The following is an 18991-nucleotide window of genomic DNA, read 5'->3' on the forward strand; positions in this document are numbered from 1 at the left end:
TTGTTCATATTGCCTTCCTCGGATGTTTACCAACATTTAGAAGAACCTTCTGTTACTGTAGTGTGACGTCATCATAGGTTTATAAGACCTATTCTAACCCGGGTCTTCACGGGTACTCAATTACTGATTATGCTGCTATGTACTGGGATCTTTTTCTAACAGTTACTTTGTCATAATGTCTGCATACAAAATGAAATTTAAGAAAATCACAAACACAATATATCTACCAAATAAGAAGGGTGGGAGCACAGCCCCCCCCCCCCCCCCCCCCCCCCCCTCCTCTGGAAACAATAAAAACATGTTTAACACAAATACACAAACAAAATAATTCACATTACTACACAAAGGACGTGACCCAGTAATGTGCTATATTTAACCCTGATGCGTTTATGGACACTCGCCAACAAGGTGTATTGATCCTGAGAGAAATTTCGCAATTCGGATACCAGTAAATCTGCATGGCGCCCACACGGCGTCCATGACAACTCCAATGAAAAGCTTTGCGTATTGCGAAAGAAGGGGCGTGGCTATTTCGTAAGTCTGGTATAAAAGCGTGCACACAATAAATGTACACTACAAAACTTCATAACAACATTTTCACTACAAACGAATTTGTTACTCTAAATCCAATGAGTGATAGCGAAAACAAAGCTTACGAGAACGAATTTTACGGATCCAGTCGTTTCGACGGACAAAAAGTAAACCGTTCGAGTAAGAATTCATTCAGTTCCCAAGAAAAGGAACAGTCTAAGGGAGACTACTCTAACTACAAAAATGGCACGAATGGACCGGACCCGACTTGGTAATTATTATCATGATATTATCATCCGTGTTATTATCATCATTGCATAATTACAATATTATATTGATATGAGGTACTAATATTGAAGTTCTTGTATTAGAACTTTAAGAACTTAAAATGCATGTATTCTTATTCAGTATCATTTTAAAGCTTTACATTGTATATCCTTTAATTTGTGTTTAAATTATCAGTGTTAATGTATATTCACTCACCTTTGTTATCGATTATTATTCAAGCGATGATGCCTGATTGGAGGTAATCAGTCATCTATCATGAATTCAAGACGGATGTCGTAAACCACTCCCAAAATACACCAATGTTAAAAGCCTGTGTTCTATATTTTCTATAGTTTGTGAAATAAATAACAAGGAAGGCGAATATTCGTTAACAATAAGTTTATATTAAAATTTGAGAGTAAAAAATTAATTCACTTGTCGTTTAATTTATATCCCATTTAACTTTTCGAACGTGAATGTTTCATATAAAAACAAAAGGTACATTTTAATTCCTCCGCCTGCGAGTTTGACGTCACAGCCCTGAAATGGCGAACCCGTGGAAGACTTTTCACATTTGATATATCGCTACGCGGCTTAATATTCAGGCTAAAGGGCATTTTTGAGATTTATAGATATATGTAAGTGGTCAAGCTCATTCATTAGAGCTTCAATGACCACTTTTGAACTATTTTAATAGCTTGAAGGACGCCAAAGGGTGAAATTGCGCAATCGCCGAGTCTTCCGCTTAGTGATTCGGCTCGCACTCATTCTTTTCATCACGACTAGAAGAAAGAGAGCATGTCATATACCTTAGATTATCATGATCGGTAAGCAGCTATCGTGGTTTTACGCGTATATCAGATCTGAAACTTTGTAAATATATTTGTCTAAACCGTTGGGATGTATAACTCAAGGTGAGATCTCGTATGTGATCGTACTTGCTGTTAAATCCGATCTTTTTTGACAGCAAATCGGGAAGGGGAGCCGGAAACATGGCCGCCAATGGCGCACGTGTGTGTCATCGGTGAACATATGTTATCGGGAATTTTGATGTTTTGTGTTCGCCCAGTTCATTTTCAGCTTAGCCTACATGTGGAATTGAATAGAATAATATTCCTTATGCTAATATATTTCTTATTTGGAATGACCTGACGGCTTGATAATTGATACTGACTTGTGTAAAAATCAACCACTCTGAAGCATGCCATGGACTGTCCTCGATGACACGAAGGATTAGTAACATAAATTACTCGGACTTCCATTGTAGTTTTATGATACCGAGCTACGTGTAAAATATAAGTTATTCAATTAGACTACTTAATGATCTATGATAACGATTGAAAATAATTCTTAGAGAAACCGGAGGTCTTTAGCTGAAACAATTCCCAAAACGGAGGTCTCAAACAGATGTGGGTTGCATATGACGCATATCTGAAACATCTCTAGAATAAGTTCTTGTTTAATGTATTATTTTTTTATATCACATCATGTAGCCTACATCTTGCATATTTAGGGATTCGCCATGCTGTATCTATTTTAGAGTCATAGGGATTCTGTAATCCTTTGAGTTCAAGGGTCAGCATGAACATTGAGTGTCCCAGGCTGGTAACAAGTTGTATGATTTCCAACTATTTTAAAAGTATTGTATTGCATATCAGGATCCCTAAGAATTATCGATGGGGATTTCAATGTTAAGTTGAGGAAAATTAAACTTTCACACCCTGAAAATTCAGGGTTGTTTTCCCAGAATTGAAATAGGCAGGATAGTGTTTCTTACATATATATTTTTATATTTGAGGGTGGAGGATAAGGGCGAAAGTCCAACATATCTTCTGTACCTACTTTTTACAAATAATGAAGTGTGATGTCAATAGTAATCTTATATAGGCTAGCAATACATTGGTACATCATGAGTTTTCATGCAATGATACAATACACAATATGATTTTACTGTATTACAAGATGATACACTTCCTGGAATAAGTTACTACTCGTTTGATGACCTCCAGCATCTGTCAGTGAAATATTGCAAAATGTGTTGTAATTAGCATTTTTGAGTTCACCTCTGAAAATAGCCATAGAACATGTCAACAGATAGCTTTTCTTTTGAACCTGCTCTGAAATATTTATAGTTGAGAAGTTTTCCTAAAGGTAGATTTAACAACAAATATGTATGTATGCTCCCATCAACAGTTACTGGCACTTTTCCAAACTACCTGGCCTACAATTAAATGGAGGCTGCAAAGCAGCCAATGCACATGATGTATTTAAACTGACCTTTACTTTGTTTGGTCTGTAACCTGTATTTTCAAACTCTCCAGGCCTCAAACGCAGGGGTCATATGATGATGAACCGCGGGACAAGGGGGAACAGAGACAGCAGCAGAAATCTGATGACAATCCAGACGACAAGGAAATCTCTCGTGATGCCATTCCAGACACTAACATGGTCATCGAGGTATGGTAACTTCCCAATTCTTGAGTTGGCAGATGGTCGTCGAATCTGAAGTACCAGAGTAGAATTACCTGTAGACAGACATTTAGTCCCAGAAATAATTTTCTTATTCAAAAATATGTCTACAAAATATGGGGGGAAAATCCAAATGGAGCCCATAACAATCTTTAATTTCAGGTCTGATTTGCCAAATCATTCTTCATTTGGACGCCTTTGTCAATTTATTCTCTAGTGCCTGGGAGACAGACTAGATTACCTGCTAAACTTCTCAAATGAAAAACTGCAAACATTATTCATGGGATGAGTCTGTTTTTCCGCAAAGCTATAGCCTTTTTAGGAGCAAGTGAAGTTAGTTTGCCTGTGTGGTAATTAATGAAACAGATGCTGAGGCAATTGTCGTTCCCCTATGATGGGATAAAAGGCCAAACTTCAACCTATTCTGTGAATTGCAGAGCAACTGGACAAGTGTTGTGGAGTCCTTTGATGACATGAAGCTGAATGAACAACTTCTACGAGGAATCTATGCCTATGGTTTCGAAAAACCATCTGCTATCCAGCAGAGAGCTGTCATGCCCTGTATTGCAGGTGGGTTGGTCACTCTGGGTAACTTCGATGGTGTTTTAATGTATTTCAAACTGGCAATTTAATCCTCCATCTGTATTCTTTGAAACATGTTGAAAATTTCCAAAACTTTGTACAAGTGTAAATTAGCAGTGAAAAGGGACCAAATTTCAATAATTAAAGATAAACAGGTTCAACTTGAATGGTTTTATTTCAAAATAATATTCACTTAAAAAAATTTGGTCTTAAAGTTGATGGAAGGCTAATTGCTTGAATATTCTCCCTTTGCCAGAAATTGGAGCTGATGTGGTGCATTTTGCTATTTAGGAATTGACAAAAATTTCTTTATTGTTTCCCATGGAAACAAGTTTTGACTCGTATTCATATTTGTGTGTACTTGACAGGGAAATACAAAATGTCGAATCACAGTTCGATGGTATTATTATGATAGCTAAATAACTACCCTTGTATACAGACAGTTTAGATTAGATAGAAATTATCGAACATGTTGGACTTAGGTAACAGTCAGATGATTTGAGGGCCGTCGCAGATTTGTCATCTACTGATGACACTTGTTTATAGAATTATGGCCCTTGTTCCATGCTTTTCAACTTGATGCATACTGCATCGAAAGGGGACATGTTTTCATAGAAACTACTGAAGTTACATGGTGAAAAGTTTGCATGCTTATCAGGAAGATACTTGTGTAGACTGAGTTCGAATATTGGTACCATAAATTATTTTATCCCCTGCAACACATTTTGCAGGGGGTAAAATGGGCACTATCTGTCCGTTAAAGATGTCATTTTCACAGCAGATCTTGGAAACTGTACAATATTTCTTTTCCAAACTTGGCAGATGGATAGGTCTAGTGGTGAACTGGTGCCTTTTGAGAGTTCATATTTTAGAATATCTTTTTTGGCAACAACTTTGACTTGACTGAAAATGGTTTAGGTTATTCTACATGAGTACACAAAATTCTTGTGCCCTATCCGTGGGATAGTGATAGAGCTGTTATCTTGATTAGATGTTACGTTGTTCCAAGTGTTTGCTTGGTTGTTGTTTTTAGTAAATATGATTTGTCGTGTGTTGCAGGCCATGATGTAATTGCCCAGGCCCAATCCGGTACAGGCAAGACAGCCACCTTCTCTGTTGCAATCCTTCAGAGACTGGATATCTCCATCAAGTCTTGCCAGGCCCTGGTTCTTGCTCCCACCAGAGAACTCGCACAACAGGTAAGTTGTGGGTTTCTAGTTCTATTGTGGATAGCTTGCTTGTTAACAGTTATGCTAATTCAGGTTAGCAAGGAGGTCTCCAATTGTGAAATGTGGGCCAAGTTGTCTAGGTGCTGCTATTAGCCGTGCAGAGTTGCGTCCCTTGGTCATGTCAGAAACATGATTATGGTTTCGAAGCTCATTACGCCCGAGGTTGCTCAGCACCCCACCCGTCTCGAGGGTTTTACCTAAGTGGGAAACGGTTAGCTCGTACTCTGGTCGAAGGCATTAAGCTTGCTCACTACATGTGAAAATGGCTTTGACTGATCCACTGGACACAGTAATTTCATTTTTGTGTATTAAGCAACAGTTTTATTTTCCTTAGGCTGAAGTTAACAAAGATGTTGAATAAAGACGAGCTTGTCTTGTAAATCTGTTTCTCAAAGTTACATCAACACTTGCACTGACAAAACGTGTGTGTTTACTTGATTAATGGACCAAATATGTTCTATGGCAATGTTTTCAGTAGGTAAGACCATAAGAGGTTTTTCTTGACAGGCTTCGGACTAGTTGATAAAGTCTCAGACTGTGCATGTATTTAGAGTCTTTTGTTCCTCACAACATTCACTTCCCAAAAGCACCGTATTGTCATGTGACTTTGCTGGTTGTCAAGCGGAAGAAGATAAAAGCATATCACTTGGGTGAGGTGTATGTCTTGTGACTTTCATCTCAATATTGTGTGCGACACTTAATGAACAAAATTTGAAAGTTTGTACTGATGTTTTATCAATCCTAATGTTTAGGCATAGCGGTGAATCAAGTGGTTAGATTTGATTGCTGTTCGCCCATGGTCCATTGTATTTAGGAATTAATATAAGTTCAAATATATATAGTTGGTAGGAATACCATGTTGCTGATATGTGTTAAAAACTAAACAGGCCTTGACCCTCAGACACGCGAAGATCCGGGTAGAGAATAGGTCTTCAGCAACCCTAGTCTCGTCGTAAGAGGCGACTAAATGGATCAGGTGGTCAGACTCGCCGACTTGGTTGATGCATGTCACCATACTCCAATTGCGTGGATTGATGCTCATAATGTCAATCGCTGGATTGTCTGGTTCAGACTCGATTCAGACCCACCGTCATATAGCCGGAATATTGCTCAGTGCGGCAAACTTAGAAAGTTTCAGATTTACAGGATTCGGCTGAAAGCTGTGCATGAGATTAGTGATGTGACAACACTTCACAGGCAGATGTGACATGAGTAGCAGTATCACTCAAAAGCCTTGACTTTTAGTATCAACCTTGAAATGCCTTGAAAATCAAAGACAGCTCGAAAAGTCATGAATTTGTATAAATTGACATCCTTTACATTCGTAACTTTTCCAATGACAAGGATCTGCGAGTTTCATGCTAGATTCAGAACACTGTTGAGTGACAAGTCACTAGCCCCAAGCCCCAAGCCCATGTGTAGTGAGTTGGCTAAGAATGATGCCGGAGATAAGTTTGGAGGGGGGAAGAAATTGTAGTGGATTTAAGGGGGAATATCTGAACAATCCCAATATTCTGTTGGCCAAACTTCCCAAGAGCACCGTATTGTCATGTGACTTTGCTGGTCGCCAAGTGGAAGAAGACAAAAGCACATGACATGGGTGAGGTGGATGTCTTGTGACTTTCATCTCAATATTGTGTGCAACAGTTAATTAACAAAAATTACTCCTGTGGTATTTGGATCTAGGGACCCTTACAGGGCTTTATCTAGACCTTCTTAGAGGCAGTTATTCGTCCTTGTCGCAAAAGGCGACTTACAGGATCAGGTTGTCCGACTCGCTGACTTGGTTGATGCATGTTGAATCCCAGTTTTGGACCTCATGGTTTAACTAAATTGGGGCCTAGGGCACATAGTTTGGAATCCTTGATAAATCCCTGGGGCCTAAGGTTATAAACTTTTCAAATGACATGGTGCCTTGACATTCATGCTCAATTCTGAAAACTCTTATAATTAAGCAAGTTATGTTAAGCGATAGAAATTAATAGGTCATTGCATCCTTTGGTTGTGCCAGGATTACTTGGTCTGTGTTGAGTGAGGTCCCATTGTTTCCTAAGTTAGTATCCTTGCTTTCAACCCTTTGCCAATGCTTGTGGTATACAACTACTGTCTCTTTGCTTGGGGTTTTCCTCCATTGTATAGCCGAAATACAGTGACGGTAAACATTGTTCAGAGTTAGGCTACACCTAATTACTCTTTCCTTGGCTGTGTGGCCAAGGTGGTTTGTTTTTAAATCTTGAGTTGGTGCAATTCACTTCCCAAAAGTACCGTATTTTCATGTGACTTTGCTGGTTGTCAAGTGGAAGAAGATAGAAGCATATCATTTGGGTGAGGTGGATGTCTTGTGACTTTCATCTCAATATTGTGTGCGACAGTTAATTTACCAAAATTACTCCTGTGGTATTTGGATCTAGGGACCCTTACAGGGCTTTATCTAGACCTTCTTAGAGGCAGTTATTCGCCCTTGTCGTAAAAGGTGACTAACGTGATCAGTTGGTCCGGCTCACTTACTTGTTTGATGCATGTCACCATACTCCAATTGCGTGGATTGATGCTCATAATGTCAATCACTGGATTGTCTGGTTCAGAATTGATTCATACCCACCATCATATAGCTTGAATATTGCTCAGTGCGGCAAACTTAGAAAGTTTCAGATTTACAGGATTCGGCTGAAAGCTGTGTATGAGATTAGTGATGTGACAACACTTCACAGGCAGATGTGACATGAGTAGCAGTATCACTCAAAAGCCTTGACTCTTAGTGTCAACCTTGAAATGCCTTGAAAATCAAAGACAGCTCGAAAAGTCATGAATTTGTATAAATTGACATACTTTACATTCGTAACTTTTCCAATGACAAGGATCTGTGAGTTTCATGCTTAATTCAGAACACTGTTGAGTGACAAGTCACTAGCCCCCAGCCCATGTGTAATGAGTTGGCTGAGAATGATGCCAGAGATAAGTTTGGAGGGGGAACACATTGTAGTGGATTTAAGGGGGAATATCTGACCACTCCCAATATTCTGTTATATTCCTTGCCTGCCAATTTAACCGCCCCTGGACCATGGGGGAATTTATCAACAGCAAATGCTTTATATACTGTTTATGAATTTGACTTGAGGATTGGTTTGAAATTTGAAGCACTATTGCTAAAAGCTTAAATACCATTATCTTGATATCACTGTAACCCACTTGACAATATATCTCATTTGAACAGTTTCTGGGTTTGTCAGCACCACACCCATGCTCGTGGGTTTTACCAAAGTGGTAAACGTTTGAGACATACATCACTTCGGGCTTTCCTCCCACATTAAGCCGACACGCCACGATTTAACTGGAATACTGTTAATAGCGGCATAAAACCCAACTCGCTCATTTACTCATTTGAACAAGATCGTGTGAGACTCATGTCTTATGACTCTCCGATGTAACGCTCAAGCTTTGGTTCCCTTTACCTTGATACGTTATCGAGCAAGGTGTTGGACACTAACTATTTGTATGGTAAATCTGTTGGCCAAACTTCCCAAGAGCACCGTATTGTCATGTGACTTCGCTGGTCGCCAAGTGGAAGAAGACAAAAGCATGTGACTTGGGTGAGGTGGATGTCTTGTGACTTTCATCTCAATATTGTGTGCGACAGTTAATTTACCAAAAGTACTCCTGTGGTACTTGAATCTAGGGACCCTTTCAGGGCTTTATCTAGACCTTCTTAGAGGCAGTTATTCGTCCTTGTCGCAAAAGGTGACTAACGGGATCAGGTTGTCCGACTCGCTTACTTGGTTGATGCATGTTGAATCCGAATTTGGGACTTCATGGTTTTACTAATTGTCAGCCTAGGGCACATAGTTTGGAATCCTTGATAAATCCCTCGGTCCTAAGGTTATAAACTTTTCAAATGACATGGTGCCTTGACATTCATGCTCAATTCTGAAAACTCTTATAATTAAGCAAGTTATATTAAGCGATAGAAATAAATAGGTCATTTCAATGCAGAGTTGCATCCTTTGGTTGTGCCAGGATTACTTGGTCTGTGTTGAGTGAGGTCCCATTGTTTCCTAAGTTAGTATCCTTGCTTTCAACCCTTTGCCAATGCTTGTGGTATACAACTACTCTCTCTTTGCTTGGGGTTTTCCTCCATTGTAAAATTTGTATAGCCGAAATGCAGTGACGGTAAACATTGTTCAGAGTTAGGCTACATCTAATTACTCTTTCCTTGGCTGTGTGGCCAAGGTGGTTTGTTTTTTAATCTGGAGTTGGTGTAATTCACTTCCCAAAAGCACCGTATTTTCATGTGACTTTGCTGGTTGTCAAGTGGAAGAAGATAGAAGCATATCACTTGGGTGAGGTGGACGTCTTGTGACTTTCATCTCAATATTGTGTGCGACACTTAGTGAACAAAATTTGAAAGTTTGTACTGATGTTTTATCAATCCTAATGTTTAGGCATAGGGGTGAAACAAGTGGTTAGGTTTGATTGCTGTTTGCCCATGGTCCATTGTATTTAGGAATTAATATAAGTTCAAATATAAATAGTTGGTAGGAATACCATGTTGCTGATATGTGTTTAAAACTAAACAGGCCTTGACCCTCAGACACGCGAAGATCGGGGTAGAGAATAGGTCTTCAGCAACCCTAGTCTCGTCGTAAGAGGCGACTAAATGGATCAGGTGGCCAGACTCGCTGACTTGGTTGATGCATGTCACCATACTCCAATTGCGTGGATTGATGCTCATAATGTCAATCACTGGATTGTCTGGTTCAGACTCGATTCAGACCCGCCGTCATATAGCTGGAATATTGCCGAGTGTGACAAACTTAGAAAGTTTCAGATTTACAGGATTCGGCTGAAAGCTGTGCATGAGATTAGTGATGTGACAACACTTCACAGGCAGATGTGACATGAGTAGCAGTATCACTCAAGAGCCTTGATTTTTAGTGTCAAACTTGAAATGCCTTGAAAATCAAAGACATAGCTTGATAAGTCATGAATTTGTATAAATTGACATACTTAACATCCACACCTTTTCCAATGACAAGGATCTGTGAGTTTCATGCTTAATTCAGAACACTGTTGAGTGACAAGTCACTAGCCCCCAGCCCATGTGTAATGAGTTGGCTGAGAATGATGCCAGAGATAAGTTTGGAGGGGGAACACATTGTAGTGGATTTAAGGGGAAATATCTGACCACTCCCAATATATATTCCGTGATATTCCTTGCCTACCAATTTAACGTCCCTGAACCTGGGGGAATTTATCAACAGCAAATGCTTTATATACTGTTTATGAATTTGACTTGAGGATTGGTTTGAAATTTGAAGCACTATTGCTAAAAGCTTAAATACCATTATCTTGATATCACTGTAACCCACTTGACAATATATCTCATTTGAACAGTTTCTGGGTTTGTCAGCACCACACCCATGCTCGTGGGTTTTACCAAAGTGGTAAACGTTTGAGACATACATCACTTCGGGCTTTCCTCCCACATTAAGCCGACACGCCACGATTTAACTGGAATACTGTTAATAGCGGCATAAAACCCAACTCGCTCATTTACTCATTTGAACAAGATCGTGTGAGACTCATGTCTTATGACTCTCCGATGTAACGCTCAAGCTTTGGTTCCCTTTACCTTGATACGTTATCGAGCAAGGTGTTGGACACTAACTATTTGTATGGTAAATCTGTTGGCCAAACTTCCCAAGAGCACCGTATTGTCATGTGACTTTGCTGGTCGCCAAGTGGAAGAAGACAAAAGCATGTGACTTGGGTGAGGTGGGATGTCTTGTGACTTTCATCTCAATATTGTGTGCGACAGTTAATTTACCAAAAGTACTCCTGTGGTATTTGGATCTAGGGACCCTTACAGGGCTTTATCTAGACCTTCTTAGAGGCAGTTATTCGTCCTTGTCGCAAAAGGTGACTAACGGGATCAGGTTGTCCAACTCGCTTACTTGGTTGATGCATGTTGAATCCGAATTTGGGACTTCATGGTTTTACTGATTGTCAGCTTAGGGCACATAGTTTGGAATCCTTGATAAATCCCTGGGGCCTAAGGTTATAAACTTTTCAAATGACATGGTGCCTTGACATTCATGCTCAATTCTGAAAACTCTTATAATTAAGCAAGTTATGTTAAGCGATAGAAATTAATAGGTCATTGCATCCTTTGGTTGTGCCAGGATTACTTGGTCTGTGTTGAGTGAGGTCCCATTGTCTCCTTAGTTAGTATCCTTGCTTTCAACCCTTTGCCAATGCTTGTGGTATACAACTACTGTCTCTTTGCTTGGGGTTTTCCCCCATTGTAAAATTAGTATAGCCGAAATGCAGTGACGGTAAACATTGTTCAGAGTTAGGCTACATCTAATTACTCTTTCCTTGGCTGTGTGGCCAAGGTGTGTTTTTTTTTAAAACCTGGAGTTGGTGTAATTCACTTCCCAAAAGCACCGTATTGTCATGTGACTTTGCTGGTTGTCAAGTGGAAGAAGATAAAAGCATATCACTTGGGTGAGGTGGACGTCTTGTGACTTTCATCTCAATATTGTGTGCGACACTTAATGAACTAAATGTGAAAGTTTGTGCTGATGTTTTATCAATCCTAATGTTTAGGCATAGGGGTGAATCAAGTGGTTAGATTTGATTGCTGTTTGCCCATGGTCCATTGTATTTAGGAATTAATATAAGTTCAAATATATAAATATATATACCATGTTGCTGATATGTGTTTAAAACTAAACAGGCCTTGACCCTCAGACACCCGAAGATCCGGGTAGAGAATAGGTCTTAAACAACCCTAGTCTCGTCGTAAGAGGCGACTAAATGGATCAGGTGGCCAGACTCGCTGACTTGGTTGATGCATGTCACCATACTCCAATTGCGTGGATTGATGCTCATAATGTCAATCACTGGATTGTCTGGTTCAGACTCGATTCAGACCCCCCTCATATAGCTGGAATATTGCTCAGTGCGGCAAACTTAGAAAGTTTCAGATTTACAGGATTCGGTAAACGTTCAAGACCTACATCACTTCGGGCTTTCCTCCCACATTTAGCTGAGACGTCACGATTTAACTGGAATACTGTTAAAAGCGGCGTAAAACCCAACTCACTCGCCGATTTACTCATTTGAACAAGATCGTGTGAGACTCGTATCTTATGCCTCTCCGATGTAACGCTCAAGCTTTGGTTCCCTTTACCTTGATATGTTATCGAGCAAGGTGTTTGACACTAATTATTTGTATGGTAAATCTGTTGGCCAAACTTCCCAAGAGCACCGTATTGTCATGTGACTTTGCTGGTCGCCAAGTGGAAGAAGACAAAAGCACATGACATGGGTGAGGTGGATGTCCTTTGACTTTCATCTCAATATTGTGTGCAACAGTTAATTAACTTAATTTACCAAAATTACTTGGTTGATGCATGTTCAATCCCAGTTTTGGACTTCATGGTTTTACTAATTGTCAGCCTAGGGCACATAGTTTGGGTCTTTGTGGATAAATGTTTCCAATTTCTTAATTGGGTATCTTTTTACTGAATCATAAACAGCAGTTTTGACATTCATTCTGTTTGGCAATTGCACGGAAACATTTTGTATATATATCTTCCCAAAAGCATCGTAAAGTCATGTGACTTTGCTGGTTGTCATGTGGAAGAAGAGGGAAGCATATCGATTTACTGAAGTGGACGTCTTGTGATTTTCATCTCAATATTGTGTGTGACAGTTGCTATCGATGTTGAAGACTTGATCATAACAGGATTGCAGATGTCTCTTTGCTTGCGGTTTTCCTCCAGTGTAAGCCGAAAGGCAGTGACATTATGTACAACATCATTCAAAGTTAGGCTACACCTAATTACTCTTTCCTTGGCTGTGGTAAAGCCAAGGTGGTTTGTTTTTTAATCTGGAGTTACGTCAATTCACTTCCCAAAAGCACCGTATTGTCATGTGACTTTGCTGGTTGTCTAGTGGAAGAAGATAGAAGCATATCATTTGGGTGAGGTGGACATCTTGTGACTTTCATCTCAATATTGTGTGCGACAGTTGCTACGGATTATAAAGACTTTCTCATGTCATTAGGGTGTTCAATACTTTGGATGATAGGCCAATTTTCTAAGGAAATAGTTGAACTGAATTCAATATTATTACATTCATACCTCTTTGTGTTACAGATTCAGAAAGTGGTTGTTGCCCTCGGTGACTATCTTGGAGCCAAGTGTCATGCCTGCATTGGTGGCACAAATGTCCGCGACGACATTCGCAAACTGGAAGATGGTATTCACGTGGTCGTGGGAACCCCGGGACGTGTGTTTGACATGATTAACAGGCGTGTTCTGAGTAAGTTAACTTGAAGTTGTAAAATATCTCACATGGAAGATTGTTCTATATACTCACCAACAGAAGAAACACAAACACCATACATGTTGGTTTATGTATGAAGAATTCATAATATTCAAGAGATATTGGATTGGTTTGCTGCACAACTGAACATTCTGTTGTGTGAACCAACGCTCATGATTGCATCGCATGTGACGTCAGATCCATGACTCCGATGCACCATTTCTCGTGCAGGATTAGTGTGTAAAGTTTGGAAATCAACAGCAGCAACTCGTGATAAGAATGAAGACACTGTGATAACACTTGACTGATTGTTATTTCGTCATTATATGGTACACATTGGAAACATCTCTTAACATGCTTAACATGTTAACATACATACTTCAGTATGTGCCTATGGTACGCCTTTCTTTTGGCGATAAGGGGCACTGTAGCCCAGTTGTCTAAGGCGCCGCAATTCGTGGTGCAGAGTTGTCCCTTGGTAACGTCAGTAACCTATGATTGTGGGTGCAAATCCCTGTTCGCCCTGATTATGTTTTTAGGATTGTCAGCACCATACCCATGCTTGTGGGTTTCACCGAAGTGGTAAACGTCTGAGACCTGCATCACTTCGGACGTTCCTCCCACATTAAGCTGACACGCCTCGATATAAATGCAATACTTTTAAAAGCAGTGTTAAACATAACGCACTCATTCACTCTTTTGGTGATGAGTCATTCCTTTGTAAAAGCACTAATATTTGTAAGTGCTTTTGAAAATCAGAATTGGAAGTAAATGTTAACCTAGTGCATATTGGTCAAGATATTTGAATTCAACTGGCTCAAATGATTTTCTATTATAGTTTCCTGCAAGACCTTGTTTAAGTTATTGTTTAACAGTGATGATTGATTGTTCTTTTTCTGTATCTAGATTGCAAACACATCCAAATGTTTGTTCTGGACGAGGCAGACGAGATGTTGTCCCGAGGATTCAAGGATCAAATCTATGATGTTTTCCAGTACATGAACGCCAACACCCAGGTCAGTCCTTTGCACCCTACAAGTCAGTTAAGTACTGATGAGTTTCCTAGTCAAACCAGTTATGGGCTTATAGAGGTTTGGAGATGTGAGCATCAGTTCGAAATCACTAACATTGCTTAGTGAAACTTATGTTATCAAGCACAAACGTACCTTTTGAAAAGGTTTAATAAAAACCTTTAAAACAATATCTATTATGCCGTAAATCCAGGAAATGTCTCTCACAACAGTTATGTCTTATACCGATGCTGCGTCACGCCGAAGACCCGGGTTCGATTCCCGACATGGGTACAATGTGGGAAGCCCATTTCTGGTGTCCCCCGCCGTGATATTGCTGGAATATTGCTAAAAGCGGCGTAAAACCATACTCACTCACTATACCGATGCTGAGATGCCTATCCAGAATAGGTCATAAACATTACAAAAACAGGAGTGAATGTTTTAGTTAATATCATACTGCATACGAAAGCTGAAACTGTAGTTTCGAACAGTTTGCTGATAACTACTTTCTACTTGCACAACAAACCCATGAAGATTTGGGGTAGAAGAGGTCTTCAGCAACCCATGCTTGCCATAAAAGGCAACTGTAAATCTGTTAGTCAAACTTCCCAAGAGCACCGTATTGTCATGTGACTTTGCTGGTCGCCAAGTGGAAGAAGACAAAAGCACGTGACTTGGGTGAGGTGGATGTCTTGTGACTTTCATCTCAATATTGTGTGCAACAGTTAATTTACCAAAAGTACTACTGTGGTACTTGGATCTTAGGGACCCTTACAGGGCGACAAATAGGATAGGGTGGTCAGGCTCGCTGACTTGGTTGATGCATGTCATCGTATCCCAATTGCGTGTATCATTGCTCATGATATCAAACATACAAACTTGCACAACATGATTTGGGGGTTAGGACATCACCTACAATGTCATGGGTCATTATTGCTCAAATCACCAGTTTGTTAGGTCAAGACAAAGTCATTTACAGGTTGTAGTAACTCTTAACTATCTGTGATTCATCAATGTTGGATGTTATAGGTGGTGCTGCTGTCTGCCACGATGCCGGTGGAGGTGCTTGAGGTGACACAGAGGTTCATGAGGACCCCTATCAGGATCTTGGTGAAGAAAGAAGAGCTCACCTTGGAGGGTATCAAACAGTTCTACATCTCCGTAGAGAGAGAGGTGAGGCCCAGTTGTCTGTTAGATAAGATCTCCCACCACTGGTGCAGTGTCCCTGTTAGAAAATGACACGATAGTTTTGTTGTCAATTTCTTGTGTACTTTAAACCTAGGGCTGGAACGATACCTAGGTACACCCAAGATAAGTTTTTGAGATCGCGATACGTTATAAATAGAACATGAACTACTAGTTACCTCCAGTAATGGCAGAAGTAGCATGGTAAGCACGGCCAAACACTAGGACGTTGGGTTTGTGGTCAAGCTTTGATTTCTATCTCTGCTATATGGCACCTGAAATGTTCATCCCATTCATAACTCTGTATGCTACATAATGTAGACCTGACCATGATGGTTGCAGTGATGAAGACACTTCCACTATTCGCAGTTTCCACAGAGAGGGTTAAACCTCGAAGATGTCAATATCCTTCCTTGGATGTCTGAGCAACCCATACTCTATAACTAAATATGACTTGCTATGCAAATTTGGTTTATTCACATCCTAGGGTGCGGTTCTTTCTCATGAATCCATCGGAACTGTTTCAGGAGTGGAAACTGGACACCCTTTGTGATCTGTACGAGACTCTGACCATCACACAGGCTGTCATATTCTGCAATACTCGAAGGAAAGTCGACTGGCTCACAGAGAAAATGATGTCCAGAGACTTCACAGTATCTGCCTTGGTGGGTATATTATGGTGTATTAACTGGATCAGCCTTTTGCTATTGTGGGGGCGGGGGAATTAGTCACCTTCAGGTGACTGTTAGATAGCTTTACTTGTATTCAAGAGAATGAGGACAGTTGCAATGATGAAGACACTTCCACTATTCGCAGTTTCCACAGAGAGGTCCGAACCTCAAAGATGTCAATATCCTTCCTTGGATGTCTGAGCAACTGTTGCAAATTTTAGTTAATTAAAATTTATGTATGATCTCTGCACTGTTCATGGGTTCATCTGTGTTTAGGGTGTTATGTTTTATACATATGTGTTTACACTTTTAACACCACCCTGCATAAGAGCTTTACGACATGCCTATAGATAGATCGATAACACACATCCATTAATACCGATGTAGCACAAATTAACAGCTGACAATTTGAATCATTAATCTGATTGCGTAACCAGTCATGCAAGTTTAGCACATACTGGTTGGTGGAGACGTGTGGTAGCCTGACAGCAAGGAACATGTAAAGATGACACATTAAGTATTGCAATACAGTTGTATCCTGGCTCCTGGATCAGTGTGAGGTAAGTGTATTTTGTCTTCTTGTCCCAAAGATGTGCAGCATTAAATGCCCCTTCTGTGTTTTAGCACGGCGACCTGGATCAGAAGGAACGAGACGTCATTATGCGGGAGTTCCGCACAGGATCCAGTCGAGTGCTGATCACCACCGACTTGCTTGCCAGGGGCATTGATGTCCAACAGGTGTCGCTTGTCATCAACTATGATCTGCCCGCCAACAGAGAAAACTACATTCATAGGTGCGTACATCTTCCATGAACCAGCCTATGAGGCTGAATTTTTGTTGATTACAGAAATTGACTCTTTATTTTGATTAATTGAAATCTGATCTGATTTTAAGGATGTTGACATTATTGGGGCAAACTTACATCATTTGGTTACCGAGAGATTTATACTTGTGCATTTAACTGTCGGCTGTCATTTGATTGGCTACATTTGAAACCGAGTTAACTGCTAATAACAGACCATTAAGCATCAAACTTGGCCTCGGGTTGAAATAATAAGGTGTTCAATTTTTAACCAAATATGAGAAAGAAGGCTAGACATCTTTGTCTCTCATAATTACTGTTTTCTATCAGCCTGAAATAGCCATCTGCGCAAGTGGCCACTCCACTGATGTTTTTGAATGACTATTCAGTCTCTTTTCTGTCCACACATTTCTACCTTCATATATTCCCCTGCATCTGAATATAACAATGGTCTCTCTTTTTCCCCAGAATTGGACGAGGCGGACGATTTGGCCGAAAGGGTGTGGCCATTAACTTTGTGACAGAAGCTGATACCCGCACAATGCGGGACATCGAAGCCTTCTACAACACACAGGTTGAAGAAATGCCTATGAATGTTGCTGACCTTATTTAATTTAAGTCAAATCTAGGTCTTTTTCACTGGTTCCGATTCAAACACTGGGACTAGTCGCAAGGATTCTGTTTGAAACAATCTAAAATTGACTTAATGCATTCATTAGCTCTTACGTAATGTCTATTGTTTTCTCTTGCTGACTGTTTGCAAAAATGGTCATGCAAGGTTATCAGCCGTGTTAATACCAACTAAATTATGCCTAATTATTAGCAGCACTCATTATTTTTATATTACCAAATTGTTTCCTTTGTTGCGCATGTAAAAAGGCACCACAGTATCAGATATTTTGATATTGTGCAATACCAAGCATCTTTAAATTTTTAAAAATTACAAAAAAATAGCAATTGTCATTTGAAAAAAAAATGTAAGTGAAAAAAAATCCTGTACAGACGTTGAAATGTATCATTTTGTGTTGTTCGTCGTCCATTGCTCTCTGGTATGCATCACAGCCTACCTTCCTACCACCACTCATAGGGGCGGGCGGCTCATGTTGGTCCGCGCGGGATCTGGGTTATGACTGTTCCAAGAAACGCGGCAAAAAACATACTAGATGTATTAAAGTCATGTATTGATAATGCTGGTCTTTGTTTTATTCGCTCATGGTCTGAAAACCACATTCACCTAGGAACATGGAGTCGCATTCCTTAGGTGTGAAGAACGCCATCGTGGTCTTGTGGTAGAGCGTTCGCCTGGAGAGCGGAAGTTCCGGGGTTCGTTCCCCAGCCGTGTCATACCAAAAGACTGTCTGTCGCTCGGCATTAAGGGGCTAAAACAAGGACTGGTCGGCTCGGAGTCAGTGTAGTGTGTCTGAATAGAGTATTCACTTTAATCTGCAGCATGGAATCTGTGAGGTAGCACTTTAATCGGCAGCAGTCCGGACCAGTACAAGCACACACGTCGCTATATATGTGCATGAATCTTGGACGCGACATTAAACCCAATTTCACCTCCCCACACCTTAGGTGTGCCAGAAACTTATGGCTTCAAATTTTGTCAGCACGCTACCTGTGCTTATGAGTTTCACCAAAGTTATCCTCTCACATCAAGCTGACATGCTGCAATAGAACTGAAATCCTGAACAAAACGATAGTTAACCCAACTCAGTCAATCCATATCTACCGTTCAACTGCAGGGTCCTTTGTCTGTGGTAGTGTTTCTACCATTGGTTCAAGTTGCTGTGTTTTCACTACGAGCTTGTTCCAAAGTTGACAGGATCAGTCGTTTTATCAGATTCCCATTGATGATGATCCTTGTCTGTCGGCACCGTCCGTGATAGAAACTGGCACTTGTCCTATAG

At 40.2% G+C, this 18991-nt stretch overlaps 1 protein-coding gene across 3 annotated transcripts; it reads left to right on the forward strand.

Moving 5' to 3' along the window:
* Positions 1 to 582: 582 nt before the first annotated feature.
* LOC139447081 (eukaryotic initiation factor 4A-I-like) lies at positions 583 to 17871 on the forward strand. 3 transcript variants are annotated; one of them, XM_071228233.1, is made up of 10 exons: positions 583 to 802; positions 3120 to 3255; positions 3705 to 3837; positions 4909 to 5048; positions 13241 to 13406; positions 14316 to 14425; positions 15452 to 15595; positions 16135 to 16272; positions 16903 to 17072; positions 17550 to 17871. In XM_071228233.1, the coding sequence occupies exons 1-10, from the start codon at positions 630 to 632 to the stop codon at positions 17692 to 17694; spliced, it is 1455 nt and encodes a 484-aa protein (XP_071084334.1). In that variant the 5' UTR covers positions 583 to 629; the 3' UTR covers positions 17695 to 17871. The 3 variants fall into 3 exon arrangements, with proteins under 3 accessions (XP_071084334.1, XP_071084335.1, XP_071084336.1); XM_071228234.1 differs by lacking the exon at positions 583 to 802 and adding an exon at positions 1539 to 1625; XM_071228235.1 differs by lacking the exon at positions 583 to 802 and adding an exon at positions 1634 to 1712.
* Positions 17872 to 18991: the final 1120 nt, after the last annotated feature.

Source organism: Haliotis cracherodii, unplaced genomic scaffold (genome assembly GCF_022045235.1).
Source record: "Haliotis cracherodii isolate W230 unplaced genomic scaffold, xgHalCrac1.p SCAF_7, whole genome shotgun sequence".
Taxonomy (NCBI): domain Eukaryota; kingdom Metazoa; phylum Mollusca; class Gastropoda; order Lepetellida; family Haliotidae; genus Haliotis; species Haliotis cracherodii.

Bases quoted from the DNA above. Each gene is read 5' to 3' on its own strand.
- LOC139447081 (XM_071228233.1), top strand. From the start codon at position 630: ATGAGTGATAGCGAAAACAAAGCTTACGAGAACGAATTTTACGGATCC. The intron at 3,256-3,704 runs GTATGGTAACTT...TGTGAATTGCAG, and splicing joins ACACTAACATGGTCATCGAG to AGCAACTGGACAAGTGTTGT. The intron at 14,426-15,451 runs GTCAGTCCTTTG...TGGATGTTATAG, and splicing joins ACATGAACGCCAACACCCAG to GTGGTGCTGCTGTCTGCCAC.